Here is a 22,847-nt window from a genome sequence, read left to right as displayed (position 1 = left end):
TGAAGGATAGTCGTTAAAATAAAAAGAAATTATTTAGCTGGCAGGTACCTGTTTTGGAGAAGTATAAAATTTCATTAATAAATAATCTGACTTAAGTTTGCAATGCTAAATCAATCTTGCAGTTGTTCAGTGCTGGTAGCCTACTTAACATGAGTTTAGGTTGAAGCAAAGAGAGATTCAGTTCAGGTGCTTGTTTAGTACATGTAACTGTAAGATCCAGTCATGTGCCACAATACATTTAATTTGTTTTTATTGTGTTTGGACTAGTAATTATTAGCACCTTGCACCTCCAAACATTTTTTATGGATTCTGGAACTTTACAACTGAATTCCTACTCAAAAGACGGAGATATAACTTAAAGATTGATCAGAACCACCACCAGCAAGAGAAGCGATGCTTTCAAGTAGATCCATCCTTTCATTTGTTTTGTTTAACTTTTTTTTTATTCTGTCAAAAATATATCAGATGTTTCCTTTGAAATTCAACCTATTGCTAAACATTTACAGTATAATCTTTAGTCCTTTAATAAATATTATTCAAGGGCTAGGTGTCTGGTAAGCAATTTTAACTAATGAGATGCTAAAATTTTTGTTTTTCTCCCACAGAACCTTGAATTCAAAGGAAAACATAACTGAAGAGCTATAGGAGGAACAGAGAGGGGTGCCTGCAAATTTTGGAGTTTGTAAAAAAGGCACTTTTTCCAAAAATCATTCAGTTATAGCAAATGACAGCATGCAAATTGAAAGTGATTTTCTTTAAGCTCAACAAAAGTTCTAAGTAAAACATATGATAACAACTATCTTAGCCAAAGTACAGTGTAGAGCCCACAGATTTGTTATCACATTTTTAGAACATTGTTTAGCTTTTAATTTAACAGGGACAAAAAGAAATCATATCAAACATCACTTGACATTATTACATGTATTGGACTAAAATCATAAGCTCGCTGGGTGAATTTGAGCCCTCAAATCACCATCTGATGTAAGTATGAACTATGGCCCCATTCAGATCAGGTGCCTGTGCCCAAGACCCGGGCATGGGTGTTGTAGGTTAAAATGAATCCAGGTTAAAATGACTTCAACTTAGGTTGATTTGTATTTTCCTTTGTTAAGGTTGGGTAATTTACATCTGAAACAAAGGAAATACAAATCAACCTAGGTTGAAATCATTTTAACCTGAATTCATTTTAACCTACAACATGGGCACTAGTCTGAACATAGCACTTTGTTGCAAAACTCTGAGCACTGTATCCAGACAAGGGCACCAACTCCGAGAATAGTGCTTGGGCACCATTCCTGAGCATGGGCATAGCACTGAACAGGATTATATCAGTTATCGCGGTTTTTCTTCAGGTCTCCCTTTGAAACATTAAAACAAAATGGCGGATGCTAAATTGATGAACGAGAACATGATTGCTCCTTGGGCACCAAGGAGTCTGAACAACGTCCCTTTCAGTGCCCAGGCACAGGGCCCTGGTTAGGACTGTCTGAACAAGGCCTTAGTCTGGAAATAAATTTGATGGAATATTTTAAGCCTGGTGAATAAATGAGAATGATGTATTGGTCAGTAAATGACACAGGCATACTTGGGAAAAAATCTGAGTTGAGTTCACCTACGACCTAAATTTCCATTGTGCATATGCCACACATGACATTGCAATCCTAGCAGTATGCAGGATGTTTGTCCCATGAACCTAGTTTAATGGCCTTAGCTCCCACGAGTCTCCTGTAGCTTAGTGGTAGAGCATCTGAACCAGTAATCAGAAGGTCTTAGGTTTGTCTCCTGATAGGAGCACTCAGATTTTTTTTGGAGTATGCCTGTGTCATAACTTTACTGAATAATACATCCTTCTCTGTATGCATGGCAATTTTTAGAGCAGATTCAGAGAAATTTGAAAGACAAGGCCAAATCATCACTTACATTGCCGTGAATTTACCTTCAATTACAACTTTTAAATTAAAATGAACTTACGCTGGATGTATCCCTCAAGATGGCATATCTCTGAAATACAAAAGAACCAACACTATACAGTAAAGAACACTGAACCTCCTATTCATAAGTATTAAATTATCAACTGAAATATGGTATTTATAACATTTTTGATCATAAACCATGCCCTCTGATTGGCTGCAAAGGTGTTTTTAAGGTCAACTGCAACAACAACACTGAATAACAACCACTTTGTTTTTTGAGGAAGGGTTTCCTGCAAAATCAAAGGAGCTAAAAAGCCAGAAAACGTTAACTTTCAAACTCTCCCAGTATCAGCATACACTACAGACTTTGTACATTAAATGTGGATCAATAAATATTTTGTTTTTTGCCTAAAGGCTAAATTTTTAAGAAATTTGATCAAGTGAAACCGCCAGAAGCAAAATTTCTGTTACTAATGGTATTTAAACTGGTCTTCAGTTTGTGCCCAAACTTTAAAACCCTCTGGGATTTAGCACACAAAATCCACAGAGGAGGCTCAACTGTGCTCAGTTCTGACTTTTGGCCAAAAACCTGAGGGAACTTTGTTTTCAGGAAACCCTTCATTTTGTACTCATAGTCATTTACATGTAAAACTATGTTCATTAAGGACTAAATTCATTGGGAAACAGGGTACTAAGTTTTAAACTTGTCATTTTCTAGGACAAAATGTTCCATTTCCAAACTCACCACTGAATCTTGTGCTCCAATATCAGCATTCATTTGTGAATATAATGCCTACAAAGAATCAGATTTGGTTCTTGAATGTCAAAAGTAATTGAAGGATTCATGGCAAAACTGTTTTATGTTGATTTTTTTGCCAATTTTTCATTTTGTTCAAAAGTGTCTGAATGTTTGCACTTAAAATTCAATATAGTCAGAGATCATTTTTTTATTTTGTTCCACTGGTTCATGCTTAGTTTTTGAGAAAAACAGGAACAAAATATGGAGCCAGTGAAAGAAAATGAAAAAAGAAGTGGAACAACATGCTTTGGAGAAAAAAAATCCAGCAATGTTCTTTCAATTGATTAATTGAAGGCCTCAAGCAAAAACTCTAACGCTTTTAAACAAAACGAAGAATCAAACTAAAATTTGACATAAGACAGCTACACATATCCTCACAGCCCTTCAATTTGCATTTGCCTAGCGGTTTACCCATGGTCATACATGATCGTAGGGTACAAAATCAGCCAGTCAGGGTTGATAGCACAGTTTGATATACACTGTACATCACTTGATTAAATTGATGAGAACAAAACAAAGAAAGAAAGTCTCATTTTCAGGTGCTTGCTTTTCAAATGAAATGTAATCACATCACACAAATTTGAGAGACAAGTCAACTTGTCATCTAGGCTCCCCTGTTTAATTAATCACAATCACACAGTGTACTCTGACCTTTACTGTCTGTTTTCCCTTTACTTCAATAAAACATGCATCTTACAAAAACTACTCGGAGGGCTATAACTGTATACAGACTCCTTTCTGGCTTGCTGGCACCTGGGGTGATAACGCCTCTGGATGATAGATTGTTGTCAGAAGTTCACAGTTACCATAAAAGCTCTCAGTTAACTATTCACAATCTTTCAACCTTGGGGGAATATCCTCCAATTTATACCAGCTGAAGGGATCTATCTTAGCTTGTAATATTTTAGCCCAAAAGTGTTTATTAGAATTATATAATTGTAATTTTTTTCTCAGACCACAAGTTTTTAGACCACAAGCGTTCATTGTAATTCATTACTTTGCTATTAACAATGATTTTAGGTGTATACAGGGTCCCTCAGGATAACAGCCCCGTAGCTGATTGGGCCACCCTGTCTTATATAAAGTTCACTTACTTACTTACTTTACCAACTAACAAGACATACATGTAGTTGATAGGGCTCTGTTATATTGCCCAATAAGCAAACCTCAAAGGTCATATGGTACACATTAGGTGATAAATACCTTGATCTGTTGCTCAAGAATCTTCTGATATGCTTCAGCTTCTGCTAAGCGCATTTCCAAATTTTCTTGAGATGGATCAAACACGGTCTGGAAACCAGGCATTGGGTGCTACAATTTGAAAATGGAAAGAACACAATTTCAAATCCTTGCTGCAAAAGCTTTAAGTCTTTGATACAGATACAGTGTTATTCGATTAACCACCCACCTTCGAATAGGTGCCCAACCTGAAAGCCTAAAAGTTAATACAGTCGAACCTGTATTAAGAGGTCACAGTCTCTTAAGCAGTCAGTTGCCAAAGTCCCAAAAATTACTTCCCTTAATTACTGTAATCCTGACCTGTATTAAACGGTCACCTCTATTAAGCGGTCGCGGTCACCCTATACTAAGTCCCAGCGAGCTGTTTCTATTGTCTTGACCTGTTTTAAACGGTCACCTTGTAAAGGGAAACCACTTAAATATGGTAACAAATAGCGTGCCAGGCAATTGACCTTCTAATGAGCTGCATAATCGTTGCGTTAATGATTTACTAGACAGTCTGTTTCAATACCATGCTCTCCTTTGTCATACCATTTTACCGCCGAACTTTCTTAACCAAGTAAGTGATGTATTCTGTGCAACCTGTGTTAAGTGGTCACTTAGCCATTCCCCGAGGGTGACCGCTTAATACAGGTTCGACTGTAACTGCCCACCCTTGAAAAAGCCCCCATCCCACACCCCTCCCAACAACAACAAAAAATATTCCGTACTCGCACAGAGGTTCAACGTCCAAAATTGTTTTAGATACGGTAGTCAGTAAACTTTTGTTAATATTGTTTATGACTTGTTCATGTCCGCTTTTACACTGTGTTTTGTCTTGTTGAAGCAAAGTAAACTTAGCTTGTTATCCCTTGTTTTGTTATTCTCTAAAAAAGGTCCTCACTTGCTGTAAATGTTGGAAAAATAATATGCACCCTTTGTACTGCGCAAGTGACATTTTGTGTTTTTAGTTGCTGATTATCAGAGTATTATACTCCCAAAGCAGCTTAGAAACTATCTTTAAAGTATACAGTCCCGTTAACTTTGAATGGTTATAAATTTATTCTGTTATAAATATATATTAGTGACCTACTTCTCTTAGATAAGAGCTCTGGTGTTAGGTTACAGTGTTGAAATTATGCAAGTAAAGTAAACTAAAACAGAACAAGCACTGGAAAGAAAATGGCTGGCAAACCTTTCTTGCTTGAGAATGTCTCTTGATTGTGTCTTCCAAAGCTCGAATCCATCGTTCTCTCTCTTCTGCGTCACGAGCTAAAGACAAAGAAATGTTAGTGGAATAATGCTTCCTTCTTGTTCCACACGTTTGCAACTGAGGCAAAATTAGAAGGATTTACGTGGAGTCATCAGAGAGCATAACAGTGGCAGTATCTCACTCTCAAATTGCAATAAGATACTGATTTTTAGCAAGTAGGCATTTTTCATCCATGCCTTTCCAGAACATTTCAGCCAATCCCATTATTTCAGAAACTTAGTTTTTGTGGTGTCATCACTTAATAGGACTGTTCCAACATTAACATTTGGACTGTCTATAAAAATTAAAAAATCCTTTAAATACATGTTATTTGATGTGTTACTGATACCTTGAAAGTGGAATGTTTTCTGGTCACAGCTTATGGTAAAAGTACTGTCATCTTCATCGTCAATTCCAATATTTGCTCCCTAAAATTACAGCAATCAAGTTATGTAACACTTCTCTGAACAAAAATTTGATTTTAAAAAGTTCTGAATCAGAAATGATTAAGCAGATCTCGTTTTTTTACACCACCACCAAAACGAAACAAGATTGAAGGTTCATTTCCATAGGATGTATTGTTGATATTCCACAATCAGAATACCATGAAAATCTCAGCGTTCACCATTCCACAAAAAATGCCAGTGATAGTGGATAAGGAATTGAACAGAATGACAATTTCTAGAAAGAAATCGGAACATTAGGTATACCTCTGTTGCTTTAGTTAACATGCTGGAAGATCAGAACTGGAAAATTTTGTTCCAGTTCTTCAATACTCCATTTCTACGTGTGCACTTGAGTTCAGTTTATCTAGAATAACTTTACTCTCAGTGCTGTTTCAGTTTAGACAGAAAATCAGTGAATAAAGCATTTGGGTCTGTTCCATTTAACACTTTCATTACTTTAAACTGAAACATCCAGTCAGATGGACAGTAGCCCTTGAATGCTCAGAGAATACCCCTATAAATATATGTATCGGTCTATATTTTAACAGCTCATAGCAGACTCAAAGAATTAAAGGGATACTCTAGACCCCAAAACAACTTTCACTTAAAAGGTAGCATTTGGACTATAATAAAGGGTAAACGGCACAAAAAGTACAAAAGGAAAAAGTAAAAGGCCGAAAATTGCCGGAGAAAGGCGAAATTTTCCCCGTTTTGAAGACCGGAAGTAAAAATCGTCTTTGGTAGAGCACGTGATCGATGACGTAGAATGAAGAACCGCTCTTGTTTACAACACTGAAGACAATATGGATTCTGGGGATTAGCGACTAAGTGATTAGCGCAGTTCTTTGGCTTGTTTTTCTTCTGAACAAAATAGTACAATCGAAATTGCCGACGGAACAACATGAGCAGAGCTATGAGGGCGCTCTTTCGCATGTGTTTAGCCGTGCAACAGCGAAGTGACCTCGGTTACGGACTCTACAAAATGAGTGCGAAGAGGTGTTTTAGAGCGGATTGGTAAGCGACCAGTTATGCATTCTATCGCAAATTCGGTGTATTTCACATCCGCAATGTGATTTCATTGGCGATTGAATAAGTTTTGAGTAGCATTAAAGTTTCCTTTTTATGGTACGGCGTTGTTATTTGAAATCTAATTTAGTTTGGTCATTTAGTTATATTTTTTGGCCTGTTTAATAGCAATTAATAGAGCAGAATAGAGACACAGCGTACAAAGCTCAGCGAAAGCTTGGAGATGTGGGCAGCTTTCATTGTAACGATTCACACTTTACAGGAGCGGTACCTGTACAAACAGCAATACTACGACGAAGACTAAGCACATAAATAAATTCTGGAGTCATCCTGATCGTGTTGTACTGGGCCTTTTGGGATATTAAACGAGTTTAACCTTTCATGCCATATTGCGTTCTATAGTACTGCATTCGAGCTCACTTTACAGAGATTTTTTCCGCTAAGTAATGTGATTGGCAATTTTTCACTGTTTTCCATTTTAAAGCAAAACAAGGCCTGTCATCTTTGATATTATGCTGATTTAGAAAACGGTGTTCACCGTTGTTGGTCATTTTGCCCTGTTGCGCTGCGTATACAGCGAATATGACAGTCGCGTACCTGAACAGAACAAGGTTAATGAAATAACTGCGATACTACGTGTGTTCGAAAGGTAAGCTTAAGTATCATTATCGGCTAATGCTAGTTTTCTTCAGGCTGCACTGCAATAACAATTTTTTATTATTTTTCAAACATACAGTGAACCCTAGTTCTGGTGGAGTAGCTTGTTTTGTGATCTGTCTGGCGCGAGCGGCTTCATTGGACGTGCTGTCCTCCATCGGGCCTATGCTCTTATTTTCTGATAGTCCTTCTTTAAAACAAGGTTGAAATGGCGTTTTGTGAGTTTTCATCTTTCTTTCTTTCTTCCTTTCTTTCAGCTATGATCATTTGTGGTTGAGAACAGTCTTCAGAAAAGTGAGCAGAGGTCGTGGGGTTAGCAAACAAATCGAATCGCGTGTGTCCAAACCATCCGTACAAAACCCGAAAGAAATGCCAATTATGGAGACCTTCACCATTGTTACTAGAATTAAGCATCAAGCAACTATAAATCGATATGGTGTTATTGAATTTTCCTCAAAACGCGAACTATACATTATATTTTGGAATTTTAAAATCAAGCCATTTACCGAATCTTGCTAAAGAAATCCAGGGGAATCTAACCGGAAAAGGTTTGGCGAGTTCTTCTTTCTGCGTCATTTCCGGTTTTCGGCCCAAGCGCTGCTTCGAATCCCATGGTGAGAAACTTTTCGTTTTCCTAGGCAAAATAGCGGAGATTGAACTCCAATTTTGGTAAATATCTTTTATTTGGGTCATGAGCTTTCTGAATTTGGAAAGTTGTTTTGGGGTCTAGAGTATCCCTTTAACTTGATTAAATTTATTTACCTTTAGACGAAGACAACCCCTTCTTGTTCCTCTCATCATTTTCTCCTTGGACTACAGAAAACAATATGTACAGTAAATTGCAATAAATCAATGTTTCAGTTATAAGGTTGTCCAGGTATCCTGAAGATGTCTTCTTCAAAAAACTGCTTGCAAGATTGGAGGCAAGGACATATAAAATTGTTGGTGATAATGTGAATCTGAGTGTTCTCCAAAAGTCTCTAAAATGTATAGTTCCAGAAAATATCCATGCTCCTCCCACAGATTTTAGCCTCCTTAGAAATTAAGTTAACAGCAAATTTATTGTCATTGTTACAAGTACCAGTGCTGTGAGGTGAAAATCACAAGGTCGTCAAATGCCCATGGCAGACTGGGTAGGCTCATGTTTGATCCATGAGACAGGCAATGATTGGAAAGATGCCCCACTAATGCCCAAGGGGGGGGGGGGGGTGGGTAATACTAGGATTGACAGATGCATCACTCTACTCTTTTTAGGGCCACATCAAAGTAAGTAAATCTTGAGCAAAAGAAAACTAGAAATATGTGACTCACAAAACCTTGCGAAGCTAGAGCTGGGTGGACAGTTGATTTGAAGCGAAGAAATGTACTAACTAAAGGCAGCTAGAAAGTATGAATTGTCTCATTCTTTATGATAGTGATTGAGAGGATAGTGTGTCCTTTGAATAGCCCGACCCTTGTGCAAGTTGTGTGATCACACCCACTCTGTGTGATGTCATCCCCACAGACTGTGGGAGTGATACACTGTAATTAGCAGGACGTTTAGGCACATCAAAGTTAGCAAAGAGCAAGAGAAAATAAGGGGACAGAGACAGAAACAAGGGACATTGGCTGGGATATGTGAATTTCACTTAATTTATTTTTAGACATTGTCTAAATGCAAACGGCCAGTGCAGGATCCGAAATTAACATTTTTAGGCAGGCGCTAACTGGCGTCGGCATATGAAAAAATGTGGTCGCCAAAAAGTGTCAATAACATTTTTCCTTCGCAGCGAAACACAAACCAAACTTTTTGGTTGCCAATTTTTCTTTTAAGAATCAGAACGATGAGAACGCGTTTAAGGCCGCAATGGCGATTTTTCAGCTAACGAATAAGATTAAATACAAACTCGCTGATCGTAGCTGTGAAACGTTGTGGTAGATTTACAACAACAGGAAAATTGGTTTTATACTTCAAAATCAGCCGAAAGGTAAAAAGTAAGTGACCAATTAGCGGGCGGCTTTGAATTTTATTTTAATCGATTTGGCTGAAAATCAAAGTTATTGTTTGTATAATGATTGTGGCATGAAATAGCTAATCGCCCGCTGGCGACCAGTTGTGAAATTCTGGTCGCCTGTGCAAAATTTTTAGTCCCATTGGCGACCAGGAAAGCGCAATTTCGGACCCTGCAGTGTAACATCATGGGAGGTTATCAGAACATGCCAATGTCGCATTGTGTAATGCCGACTGTTGAATGTTCAGTATGGCTTTCCCAAATGGCATTTGCAGTTGTCTAGATACGTTTGTGGACGTCCTGGGGAACAGACTTCGGTTTTCACAACGTCTAAAAATAACTTATTATAAGTGAAATTCACATATCCCAAGGGCTATACTGGGCCCAGTCTCCCTCTCTGTCCCCTTATTTTCTCTTGCAAAGAGTGATTCCATAAAATCATAAAATATTCATACCTCCCTTAAGAAGGTCACTGAAAATCAAAATTCAAAGAGATGGGGGAGAGGGGAGGGGATCTCAACAAGGAAAGTAGGAAGCTCAATTAGAATTTTCACAGGTGTGGGGTGAAAAAGTCCAAACCAAATCCATGTGAAGGGTATGGCTATCTTCTAGAACAAAACAATACAACTAAGCTTTATTGCTTGACAAATTATTTGTTCAAGCCAAGATCATGGGTTGATTCATGGGTTGCCCAGCTGTCATACTAACCAAGGCAAACGCTTCTGGTTCTCTGCCCACATTCAATCAGAAAATATTCATACCCCTGTCCCTATCTCCAATGAGAAATCATTGTACGTAAAATTAAGTGGATCCATGTTGAAGCAAACCTTCCATGGGAGAGAAGAGAAATATTTCCCACAATAACACAATATTGCAAGAGTATCAAACGCCAAAGAAAGGAAAAATATGGAAGAAATCTAATTTTTTGAGTGAAAAATATGTGTGTCCATTTTACACGCACCATATCACATGCTTATAACATGACGGTATAACCTTTTTTACAAATCTCTTTTATAAGTCTTAAATGAAACTTTAAACTTTGCCAATAACATATCAATTTATAACTAACGAAATTTGTGTCATAAAAACTAGTTTTTGTTCGCTTGCTATTTACATTCAAATCATAATACCCTACCTTTTAACAATAAAAATCGTATAGGCTCGTTAGAATTAGGGTGTCATGGGAAAGCCTACTCGAGTCTGTGGCATGTTTTGTACGAGAATGTAAGCTTAACTTCACGCACAGTTTTGTTGAAAACAGGTAGGGAAAATGAACGTTATGTACGTAGATATTGTACTGACCGTGTAGTAGGACAAAAGTCCTGTATTGTCGTCCAAAACGAACCATCGGTATTGCCATCCTTTTACAACATTCGTCCATTTGGAAAGAGGTCCTTCCATCACCACCGCCATCTTGGAATCATCTTGGCCCCAATCCTTCGCGGCCTGTTGTACGTTCGTTCCCAGATTTCGCAGGGAAATAAAAAGATGGGAAGTGGATGGGATGTCGGATGGGGAATTCGGATGGGATATATTTTGAACGGTAAACTCGGCCCGGATGGGTTGTCATTTGGAAATACTTTTCGGTGCGTTGCACACGAAATGCGTAACGCGAACTGTTGTAAACGTTGTCCTAAATGGGGACTCTGTAAAAGTAAAAACCAGTGATAAACTGTGTTTGCAAGGACCACCGCGACAAAATAAAAGTACCGGATCCTGTAGTGAAGGATCTAATCAGAAAAAAAATTGTAAAGCAAATAATCTAAAAAAAGAACAAGGCTGATTTCACGGATACGGACGGGCGGATACGGACAGGCGGATGCGGACGGGCGGACGGTGGACGGCGAATGGCGGACGGCGGACGGTGGACGGCGAATGGCGGACGGCGGACGGCGAATGGGGGACGGCGGACGGCGAATGGCGGATGGCGGACGGCGAATGGCGGACGGCGAATGGCGGATGGCGGACGGCGGACGGCGGACGGCGGACGGCGAATGGCGAGTGGCGGATGGCGGACGGCGAATGGCGGATGGCGGACGGCGGACGGCGAATGGCGGACGGCGAATGGCGGACGGCGGACGGCGAATGGCGGATGGCGGATGGCGGATGGCGGATGGCGGATGGGGCTTTTAAAAAAAATGGGATGTTATACTGTTAAATTTAGTGGTTAATTGTCACCTTCTAAGAAATGCTAGCTTTGGCTATTTTTTTTTTTTTTTTAATTCGAATTAATTTATATCTTATTGTCAGTCAAACAGCGAAAACGCTATAGAATGTTTCTTCTCGTTTTTCAGCCAAATCAGTCTGAGTTTGCAGTGGAACTCCGTACATTAGTACGACACACCATCCGGCAAAACAACACGTTCACATTCATGAACATTTACAGGATAATCTGATTAACGGGAAAGGTACAGTACGAGCTCTTGTTAGGCATTATAGATTGGAAATCGTGGTTATATTTCGGACAGACAGATCGATACCAGTTATTAAAAGATTATTTCAAGATGTCCAAAGATTTCTCGGCGTAGGATTTGCGAGCGTGTCTTTTTCTTCCCTTTAAATTTGCACACAAGCGAAATTTCCTTTCAAGTTGATTAAGAGCCGATTTAGAGCCGGTCGCTAATCAGCTTGGTCTTGAACAATCGTGACGAATTAAAGATCGCGATTCTGTTTGTGGTCCCTCGCTGAAACGAACATGAACTTCTCGTGCTTGAAAAAATGTGACTTTTTTTCTATTATTCTTCATATAGTCGTTTTCATGGCCTGATGAAGACCAGCAGGATAGAGGTGGAAACGCTGTTATCAACATCAATGCTTCACAACGCAAGACAAATTATTAATTTGAGCTATCAATGTTTACTATGATGTAAAGTATATGAAATGATTCATATATGAAAGCGAGAAGTGATCATCGCAGTGAATTTTCCAATTTATGCAATTGGAATCATCATTTCATATACTTTACATCATTTCACTCCTCTCACGGGAAAATGGGAACCCACAATTGACCTTGCTCCCAATGTGTGGCTTCATAGCTCAGTTGGTAGAGTAACGCGGAGGTCACGGGTTCGAATCCCGTTGAAGCCTGAATTTTTTTCAGGCCTCTAATTTCCGATTGCATAAATTGGAAAATTCACTGCGATGATCACTTCTCACTTTCAATGTTTACTGTGTTGGGAAAGAAAACCAATCAGACGATTGAGAACCACCTTGAGAACCCTGTACTCTGCCTTAGTAAGGTCCCAACTGGAGTACTGCACTGTCGTCTGGTCACCTTACACAGCTAGAAATGTCGACAAAAATGGAGAGAATTCAACGAAGAGCTACATAGCTTACATTGAAGACGGATATTGAGTATGATACTAGAAGAGAAATGCTGAACTTGTTATCCCTAAAGGATAGACGTTTTTTGTTGGATGCTTTGTTCTTTTATAAAGCCCTTAATGGGTACATTAATTTAGATGTTTCCCCATATGTTTAGTTTTATTCAGATCCTGAGGGGTACTCTTTAAGGGAAGGGATGATCTTACACTGAAGAAGAACTATGCAAGGACTGATGCTTTTAAGTTTAGCTTTTTTAATAGGATTGTTGACACATGGAATGTGTTACCACTTTCTGTACGGCAAGCTTCAAGTATCTCTAGCTTTAAAAGGGGAGTAACGGATTTCCTATCTTCTAGAATTATGTAATTGATTTTTCCATTTTTATATATATATATATTTATATTGTAATAATATTTATTTAGTTAATTTTCTATCTTTAAATTATAACGGTTCTTGGGAGGGTTTCTTTAGGTGGTCTGCCTTGTATGGGGTCTCCGACTCTTTTGTAGGCTATCCTTATGGCTCTATTTAATTCACTGTATGAACTTATTTTTTGCCATTGAATTGTAATAAAGATAAAGATAAAGACGCAAGATAAAAATGGATAAAGGGGTTGTAGTTTCTAAACAAACTTCCGTGCTGCATCAGTGGGGAATAGAAACGATTATTTGGTTTATCAACAGAGTTGATAATTAAAGATAAATTGGCCACCGTAACGACATTAGAGTGCTGACATTTCGAGCGTTAGCCTTCGTCAGATTCGCTCTGACAAAGGGCTAACGCTCGAGACGTCAGCACTCTAATGTCTTTATGGTGGCCAATTTACCTTTAGTTCATAAACCAAACATTCGTTGCAAGGTAAAATTGTTACTTGTTGGGGTTTGACGTTTTTCTTGTGGTTTTATCTCATGTCAGACTGGCATTAACAGAAGAATAAACTTTCCAAAAACAATTTCAGTGTTCATTTTTTAGTCTCACCTTAAATTTGCTGCAGGTGAATAACAAATTAATGTTTCTGTCTTTTTTGCTAAGAAAATTTGCATAGCACCAGAACACAAGCAAACAATCTCTCAAAGATGGCTAGTCTCAAAAAATATATTAACCCATCTCCAATTCTAGCAATTTAAAGTACTTAGCAGCTCATAATCCCATGCTCGCTAGAATTTGGACAATCTCGAAGTTTCAAATTTTGAATATTTGAGTCTCGAGGTCTCGCAAAACTGTCAAGCAAGAAAAGAAAGGTTCTACTCTATTTCTGTGAGTAGCGATGAGAGAACGGGCACATGCAGGTAGAATGACAACCTTTTTCGCTCTATCGACTTGAAAATGGTCCAGCACTCAGAAGCTCTCAGATCCAAGTCTTGGCTCAGATTTCTTATAGGTAACAAAGTCTCGGATTTACCATTCTATAGTAACCCTTACTTTAGACTAGAATGTACAGTACTGTGTGAAATTTAACATTTGCACTCTCGTTTACAAAGAATTTCCAGCTCTGCAAATGTTCAACGTACATGTAATACCAGCAGTCTATGCATCGTGCTCTTGGTAAATGCAGCGCATCGTTAAAATATTTAACTAGTAGTAATCAGAGATTAGTGAGATGCGTTCGACCATTTGGGAAAAGAAAGTTACATTAACTGCCAGATATTTTTCACATGTTGATTTAAATTGCAAAAAAATGTTATCATTGTATAACCTAGTGTTTATAATATAATGGATATTTGGTGCGCTTGCTTGTCGGGTTTGACCTTCTCTTCACGTTTGGTGTGCTTGCTTGTCGAATTCTGGAGTGTGCTTCCTTGCTGTGTGGACTGTTATCAGGGAAGATGCATTGTTTACTTTTGAAGTTAGAGTTATTGGCATTTGGAATCTTGCGAAAGCATAACGATATGTTCATTTCCTTTGTTTGTTGCGGGAGTTGAGTTTCACGTTAATGGAGGAATACAAGCCAAAAGATTGATAATTATATAATAAATAAATAAATAAATAAATAAATAAACAACTTAATAAATAAATAAACAACTCAATAAAGAAATAGCTAAAATATACTAAATGAAAGAAAAAATATATAAAAATATATTTGCTGCGTAAGCAGTACGCAACGCGAGATTATACTTGATTGTACTTGAATCTTTTGAATGAAAACTTCGAAAAAAGCATTTCCTTATTTTAAAGCGTACAACATTTACGGTAGAATTCGGCAAGGAACCGGGTAAACTTCAACGTGGCCGTTCATATGCCATTGCCTTTGAGCAGACATTGAAAGCCGCCACGAGACATCTTCGGCGTAGCGTTACAAATTTGCATAAATATTGAGATCATCTCAAAAGGCAATGTCACGTTTTCTCCATTTTCTATCAACTGATTCAGATTGTAACCGTATCTTCCACTGATAGATGACTGGATAACTTGTTCACTAAACCCAGTTTTAATAGTGAATGAAGCGAAACTAAAATATTGCGACTTTTTGGCCGCTGTTAATTCACAAGCCGAGAATTTAAACACGCGCGATCGCTTTTAACCTCGCTAAACCAGTACGCTGCACATAATTATGGTTTAATCTTTTGAATCAAACCTTCGAAAACAGCATTTCCTTGATTAAAAAACGCACAATACTTTCGCTTGTAATTGGCAAAGAAGCGAGAAAACGCTTGAAGAGCGAACTTTTTCCAGCTCGAGCATACACGTGCGCACATCCATCGCTCCAACAAAATTAAAAACGCAAACAAAGTTGGCGGCTGTCTCGCAGAGTTGGTCCCCGTAAAACGGAACCGAACTGTGGCCGTTTCACTACAAGAAACCAACGTTGCCTTGCAATAACAAAAACTGGGTACCACCGAGTGCTTGCAATCCCTTATAATCGAATGACTCGATAAAGTGTTTGCCATTGCAACTTCACCAATTCGTTTCACTCGCACTAGGAATGTTGCTTTTCTCGAAACAAATCATGGCCATTTGCGAGCTACACAACTCGGCAACTTTTTGCTTTGGTGACCACAAATCATGGCCATTTGCCGATCTACATAACTCGGTAAGTAAATTACTTGCCGAGCTACACATCTCCGAAAGTAAATGTAATATATTTTGCTGAAACTACGCAACTTGTCTCTTGATTTAGTCAGCGCAAGGCAGCGTTGGTTTCTTGTAGTGAAACGGGTAAACAACACTACGCTGAACTTATCCATGTGTCTTCGCAGTCGTACACACTTCGTGAAGGCGTTGATAAATCTAAATTTAACCCGAAAGTATTTTTTTCTAACTTAAACAACGCAACTTCCCTAACGAAGCACAGCCGTCCAGCCAGCACACAAAAAGCGATACAAGAACGTGAAACTCCACTCCCGCTGAAACGAAGGAACTGAACATCGATAAGCTGTCGCAATAATTTCGCAAGATTCCAAATGCCAGTAACTCTAACTTCAAGCGTAAACAACACAACTTATCTGATAACAGTCCACACAGCCAGGAAGCACAGTCCAGAATTCGACAAGCAAGCACACCAAACGCCAAGAAAAGGGCAAACTCCCAAGCAAGCACGCAAGACGTGAAACTCGACCCGCTAGCAACATTAAAAGATGGCTCTAGCGCGAAAACGAGGGGGCGACTCTTATACGAAAACGAGACTAAAAAGATGGCTCTAGCGCGAAAACGAGGTCAGAGTCGTCATAAGTTCGCACCAGTTTCCCGGCCGACACATGCCCCTGCAAAACTGAAGCGGGGGGGCTATTTGGGTGTCCTTACAGCAATCTCGAAAAGTTCTGCATAGCCGTACACAGGCACACCAACTCAAAAGACACAGGACGCAAAAACGAAATTAGGCTTGCGTTCTCCTTCGTCGAACGCAATAATGTAACAAATTAACTGGCCTTAACTCTTCAGTTTAAATTAGCATACATTTAAGAAGTAAAAAACAAAGGGAAAGCAATAGACAGTTTAAGCATATCATGTTCAACTTACAATAATTTTGCAAATCCTGAAAATGACTTAATTAGTCAAAAACGTTTGGTTTTTTAATTTTTTTTTAACTTTTTAGCCTTGTAAAATAGCATTTTAAACCTCAAGCGAATATTATACCGGTATGTACATCAATTTTGCAAACATTCACAAGGTTTCATGTGCGCAAAATTACCTGAGCAAATATAAATCTTCACTCTTAAATTTAATGCAAATCAACACCAAACACAAAATAAAACGTAAATTTATACAGACATGTACAATATTATTAAAATTTCCATATGTTGTTCTAAGATTAATGAGGTTGTGGAACATGTCCATCAACATAAAAGTTCCTGGTTGCCTTTGGTAGAGTCACTTCAAGACCTTCCATATCCTTGGTAAGAATTATCTGACAACCTAAAAACACAACAGTAAATTATATAAATTTGGTTTTATCACAAGAGTTGATAACAAACTAGGTGATTTGGCAACCATAAAGAGATTCTTGAAAGAGCTGATGTCTTGTGCATTCACCCTTCGTCATTCGCTATGATGAAGGGCTAATGCAAATTATGAACGTCAGCACTCAAATCTCTTTATGGTGGCCAAATTACCTTTAGTTATCAACTCTATTGATAAAAATGTTCATTCCACTCTCCTACTGATACAGCACAACAGTTTCTTTAGAAACTAACCTGCATATCAATAAATTACATTATTATTGTCAACATTACTATGATCGAGAATGATGTATTATTCAGTGACAACATAGGCACACTTGGAAAAAGGAAATCCAAGTGCTCCTATAAGGATTTGAGCCTAAGACTAGTTTGGCTGCTCTACCACTGAGCAACAGGAGACTCGTAATAGCTAAGGCTATTAAACTAGGTTCATGATCATTGATCATCACCATCACCATCGTCATCGTCATCGTCATCGTCATCATCATCATCACTATGTCATTGGTCATTATCACCATGTTATTATGGATCATCATCTTCATCGCACCATAATTTCCATCTCAGAAAAAAAAACTTGGAACTAGAGAACTAGAGGAACAAATTGTGCATGACTACAATACATACCTAATCTTGAGTTTTCTTGAAGAAATGGAGCCATATCTAACATGTCGTCTTCCCTGAAAATAAAACAAAAAAGATAATAATAAGAAGCACAAATTAAAATTAAAAGAAAGCTATATATTAGTCAGCACCCCAGAATTGCTGACACCTCTTTGATGCATTTTCCATATGAAGTATTTTTCTTCCTATGAGTATAATGTTGTGTAGAGTTACTGGGTAATTATTGTATCCTACATGTATGCCTTTCGTTGATCTTAAATTTTTATATTATACAATTTAGAGAGTGAAAGAGAACTAAGTAGGCAGGATAGACTGCATTAAGAAGGTGACTTGTCTTCAAGGCTTTTCATCACAAACAATCTTATGATTTTTGTGAAGAATGGCTTGTATTTCCTGCATTTTCATGTGGTGACAGTGAGAGGCCAGTTGCAATGTGTTAGCAGAGGACTTGGCTCAGTGAGAGCGTGAGTTTTTTTAAGGGGTGAGAGTTAGTTTGCCGGACGGGATTGTGTTGCACTACAAATAATGCTACTGAAAGAAAACAGGTTGACCTCTGGCTGTCTGGGCAGCTGTGGCTCATATAATGTAACTTTTATTGAATGAAAAAAGGCATTCCATTGTGGTAGTTAAGCTTGAAGCCCTAACAGTGATCAGCATCAAATTAATTTTCTCCTTGTAATATCAATACTTATTCATTAACCCTGAGGTCACCAGAGTTAACAATTGAAATATATTATCAATTATGGTGAATTTTCTTGTTCTACCGGTAATTTAATAACTTCTCCCTAGTACTTTTATAAGAAAAGTATGGGGACTAGATCATTGTACAGTATATATTACGCGAATTTGTTCTTTGATATTAGGGGTTAAATGGTTAATACATTACACAAGTCAAGTGATTAGACAATATCTAAGCTAAGGTTAGTCTCCACATTTTTTAAGACATTAAAAATACAGTAAGTTGTAACTCCACATAGTATTTCTCCTCCCAGTTCAAATTACTAAAATACAAGAAAAATCCTCGCAGTTAATACGCAACTCAAGTAGTTGCAAAAAGAAAGCCTGCAATCCTTCAGGGGTATATTACAAACAAACTGAGCTATCAAACCAACTGGAAGATGGTCAAATTGTGAGTTTGTAATATACCCCTGAAGGATTTCAGGCTTTCTTTTCGCAATTGCTTGTCTGAGGTGCATACTAACTGCGAGAATCTTTCTCGTATTTAATCTTTCATCCACAGTTCAAAATATGTGTTTCATATATTCATATTCAGATCAAATTAAATAGGTACTGGGACAAAATACTGTAGGATATTTTATGATAGATACAGTGTAGGTGTCTCATCCAGGACAGTACCACAGAAATCAGGCCAAGCTCTGGCTTATTTTTTAGCATTATGGGTCACCTGAGGCTGACATACATGTAACTTAACATCACATCATATTTACTGCCCCAAGACAATACTCACTTTTCATCTGGTTCCGGAAGATGATCAAGGTAGTCTTCTTTAACGTACACATGACATGTTGAACATGCTAGGGATGCTTCACAGGCTCCTTATAAAACAAAAATAACTGCCTTGATACTTATCTGACATGAATGAGGTCCACTGATAGTTAGTTAATTTAATAGTTAATAATTATTTAAAACATGACTGTCTAGTTTTAACCTAATTCTCACCTATTCACAAAGCAATGATCAATCTAGAGCTTTGATGCCCATATAAACTATAATGGTACACACAGCGAGTTGCCAAAGGAAGGGCTAGTTGGAAAGAACTTGTTCCCACCTTATAAATTATACATATATAGGGGCAAAGTGTTTTTTTATGACACACATGATAAGGGAAAAAATCAAAGCAAGCAATGAAAGAGATAGAATTAATGAGTATAAAAGAAGCAGAGTCTATAATGTGACTGTAGGTACCCTCGCAATAACAGTTATTCATGATTTCAATGATGCATCAAATTTCATTAAAACATGTTACACATTAAATTGGTTAAAATAGCCGTGGATCAGACATCCCACCCCCTTTGCTTTCCCAAAACTATATACTGAGGGAAGAGACAAGGAGTTTAAGGATTAAAAGTATGGTTAAAATGAAGACCATCTCATCACTGACCACCAGCCAACAGTCAGCATAGGCAAACTGACAGCCAATGTTGGGGATGGTTGACAGCTTGTTAAATAAAATAATGTAAAAGATGTTATTTTATCCCTTTCTAAAGATAAAGACATTTGTGACTCAGTATCTCTTTCCTCCTTTAAATCTAGCCTTCAAAAATATATCTATAGCAACTACTAAATCTGTTATCATCATTTTTAGTGTTGCACATTATTTTTTTCTCTAATGTTTATTGATCATTTTCTGTCTATTCGTTTATGATTGTCTCAACTGTAATTGTATCAACCGTCTCACAGTCTTTAAACATTATATGTAACAGCACTGTAATCAGGAAGCCTTATTCTATAGTCCCTATGGTTTCTCCTAAGGCTTCCTCACCCCAGTAACACTTTTCCTTCCACTCATTTTTTTTTTTGTAAGGCGTGTGGTGAAATCAATCTTTATTAAATAGAAATTTAGAAATAGAAATATCCCCTTTTTAAATCCCTGATCAAAGGTTGAGAAAAGTTCCATAGTTGCAGGATTTAATATAACACAATCGTCATACCATAGTCGTAGGGTTTAATATTTTAATGCATACCTTCCATTTCAATGCCATAACGGTGGGCCAGGTATAACAAGTTATCTCCTACTTTCCCCTTAACTGGTGTTGGATTTCCATCACGATCAATGAAAGTCACATTAACGCTGCAAAAAAAAGTTCCAAATTAAAGCTATTATGAGTCTGAGCATTTTTTCTCCAGTGATACTGTTTTCTAAGCTGCACAAGCCAGGTCGTTCCAACTTTTCAGTCTTTATATGAAATCCTAAAAATGTGACCTTTCAGTTGAAAGCTATCAAGCTCTTCTTTCCCGTAGTACCGTTACAAGTTGGTTCAACTGGCCTGTGGACAGGCTTCCAAGTGGGGCATATATAGGGTGAAAAGAAAAATTGGCAAGCAGAACAACCCATTAGCGCGGTCTGGGAGCAAGCGCCATTAGGGGTGGGAAAGGAAGGGAGCTCCTTTCTTTCTTTCCTGCCCCCACACTGCGCTCAGCTCACCCCGCTCACTGATTTTTCTTTTTGCCCTATACCCCACATGGGAGCCTGTTCACAGGCTAGTATACCTGCCAACTTTTTCTGAGTCAAACGCGTGAGATTTTTGCCTCGTCATGAGCGGGATTTCCGAAAACGTCCGAGCCACTTCTGAAGATTTCCGACGATTTCCCGTAGACTTCCGAACGTTGCCGAGAATGTCCGAAGATATTTCCACGACCTTTGAACACTTACGATTCGAACGGATTGTTACCCTGGTCCCAGAGGTTTTTCTTGATTTTTTTCTTGATTTTTCCCCACGTGAGAGAGCCGCAAAGCCGCGAACGCAAGTCAGCTTTTTGCGATTGTTATAAAGAGCAAATAAATAATACATAACAAGTCTGAAATGAAATGAAGTTTTTTTAGAACAACTCGTCCGGATTTGTGAGTCAGGCGTGAGAAATTGTCCTTGATGCGTGAGATCGATGTCTTAAGTCCGCAGGCGTGAGACTCACGCATAATGCATGAGAGTTGGCAGGTATAGGCTAGTTGGTTCTAACTTTTGAATCTTGGCATGAAATCTAAGGATATATATTACAAAATATGTTAACATAAATTATTCACTAATTAAAGCTTATAAAAACAATCAGAATGAAAATAAAGTTTTATGATTCTAAGGATTTTTTTAGGAGGTAGCATTTTAAAATCATCTTAACAGTTGGCAATGTACTGCAGAGTTTAAATCAAGGTTGTAAGAAATTCCAGACATTATTGACAGTTCAATAGTAGCAGGTTCTTTGTTTCAGTTTCAAAAAGTGGGAGATTCAATAGCTGGGAGTTCCTGGTGATGTACATTGTATAAATGCTATATTAGCCTGTTTTGGAAATAACTAATGCATTACTGACAGTATGATACTTACATCTCATCTGGTGACTTTGGGTCTTTCATTTCATATTCCCCACTAAAGAGCGGTCCTAAAAAAAAAAAAAAAAAAGAAAATGCTTGTTGACTTCTTTCGTATCATACCTCATAAATAAACAGGAATTATGAAAAGAGGTTGGTTTGAAATCATCTTAAGTCAAAATAAAAAACATTATATAACACAACAAAACATAATATCTATTCAATAATATTTATTTAAACCAAAGTAGTTTAATTTTCCTAAAAGTATGTTAATCATTCTGGAAAAAACTATACGTTATACTATGGCTGAGCCACTCATTTTCGAGATTAGGTTGTAAAATCTGGAATGAATTACCGGAATCTTTCCGTGCAAAAACTAAAGCCTCCTTTAAGAAATGCCTTCAGACCAGATTACTAAAACTTCTTGATCAAGAGGATATTTATGTTGACGTCAACACTCTGATTAAAAACTTCAAATATCAGTGGTATGATTAGCTAATATGAAACTTTCTTAATTTTAATTTAGACAGTCATTACTTTTTACTTAACTTATTACACATTAATTATTGGTATATCTTTAAATTATATTCTGTAAATATATACTAATCAACTGCACTACCCGCCTAGATTAGCCTATGGTATTTGCGGGCTAGTGCATTCTTGCCTTACCTTCGTGAAAAATGTGCTTTAATAAATTGAATTGAATTGAATTGAATTGAGTTTGCAATCATTTTGACATGCATAAAATTCCTTTTCGCCTACACTGAAATAATGCAGAAATTTAGATTGGGCAAAACACTTTCCAAGATTAAAGTTAAAACGCACAATAATAGCAAAATCACATATACTCATAAAAACAACTGTTACAACATAAATAAAGTATTGGTTTCAATTTGAGCAGTAACCTGCACGTGTGTGAAAATTGAGTCTCTTTGGAGCGGCTTTCAGTCTCAAAAGAGCCGTCGATCGTATGACGTTTCTCACTTGAGTCCATAGCAGTGCACTTCTTGGAATCAACATCATGATGGAATAAAGCTATTTTATAAAACATTGCTGACACAAACTGTTTTGTTACATCACTGTGCCTCTTCGAACCGCCATATTGAAAACGGAGAAAGACCTGGTGACGAGGTTTGTTGTCAGCGGTCATATCATTGTGC

At 37.8% G+C, this 22,847-nt stretch overlaps 2 protein-coding genes across 3 annotated transcripts in view; both read right to left on the bottom strand.

The window, feature by feature from the left end:
• Window positions 1-10,754, bottom strand: part of LOC146458792 (oxysterol-binding protein-related protein 9-like) — a 28,781-nt gene extending 18,027 nt beyond the window's left edge. For both annotated transcript variants that reach the window (XR_014858120.1, XM_085090263.1), the window contains exons 1-7: window positions 10,605-10,754; window positions 8,074-8,124; window positions 5,532-5,610; window positions 5,126-5,202; window positions 3,916-4,023; window positions 2,659-2,706; window positions 1,972-2,001 (exon numbers count right to left, since the gene is read on the bottom strand). Coding sequence is in view for 1 of the 2 variants with exons in the window: in XM_085090263.1 (XP_084946389.1) it covers window positions 1,972-2,001; window positions 2,659-2,706; window positions 3,916-4,023; window positions 5,126-5,202; window positions 5,532-5,610; window positions 8,074-8,124; window positions 10,605-10,715 (504 nt within the window). In the remaining variant the exon portion in view is untranslated. The remainder of the gene's footprint in view (window positions 1-1,971; window positions 2,002-2,658; window positions 2,707-3,915; window positions 4,024-5,125; window positions 5,203-5,531; window positions 5,611-8,073; window positions 8,125-10,604) is intronic.
• Window positions 10,755-16,553: 5,799 nt separating this feature from the next.
• LOC146458791 (adrenodoxin-like protein 1, mitochondrial) lies at window positions 16,554-22,805 on the bottom strand. Its single transcript, XM_085090291.1, has 6 exons — window positions 22,593-22,805; window positions 21,704-21,758; window positions 20,350-20,456; window positions 19,113-19,200; window positions 17,648-17,700; window positions 16,554-16,979 (listed from the first exon to the last, which is right to left on the bottom strand). The coding sequence occupies exons 1-6, from the start codon at window positions 22,708-22,710 to the stop codon at window positions 16,876-16,878; spliced, it is 525 nt and encodes a 174-aa protein (XP_084946417.1). The 5' UTR covers window positions 22,711-22,805; the 3' UTR covers window positions 16,554-16,875.
• Window positions 22,806-22,847: the final 42 nt, after the last annotated feature.

Source organism: Pavona decussata, unplaced genomic scaffold (genome assembly GCF_977016875.1).
Source record: "Pavona decussata unplaced genomic scaffold, jaPavDecu1.1 SCAFFOLD_228, whole genome shotgun sequence".
NCBI classification, from domain to species: domain Eukaryota; kingdom Metazoa; phylum Cnidaria; class Anthozoa; order Scleractinia; family Agariciidae; genus Pavona; species Pavona decussata.
Note: the sequence above shows the minus strand (reverse complement) of the source record. Positions and strands in the feature narration are given on the sequence as shown.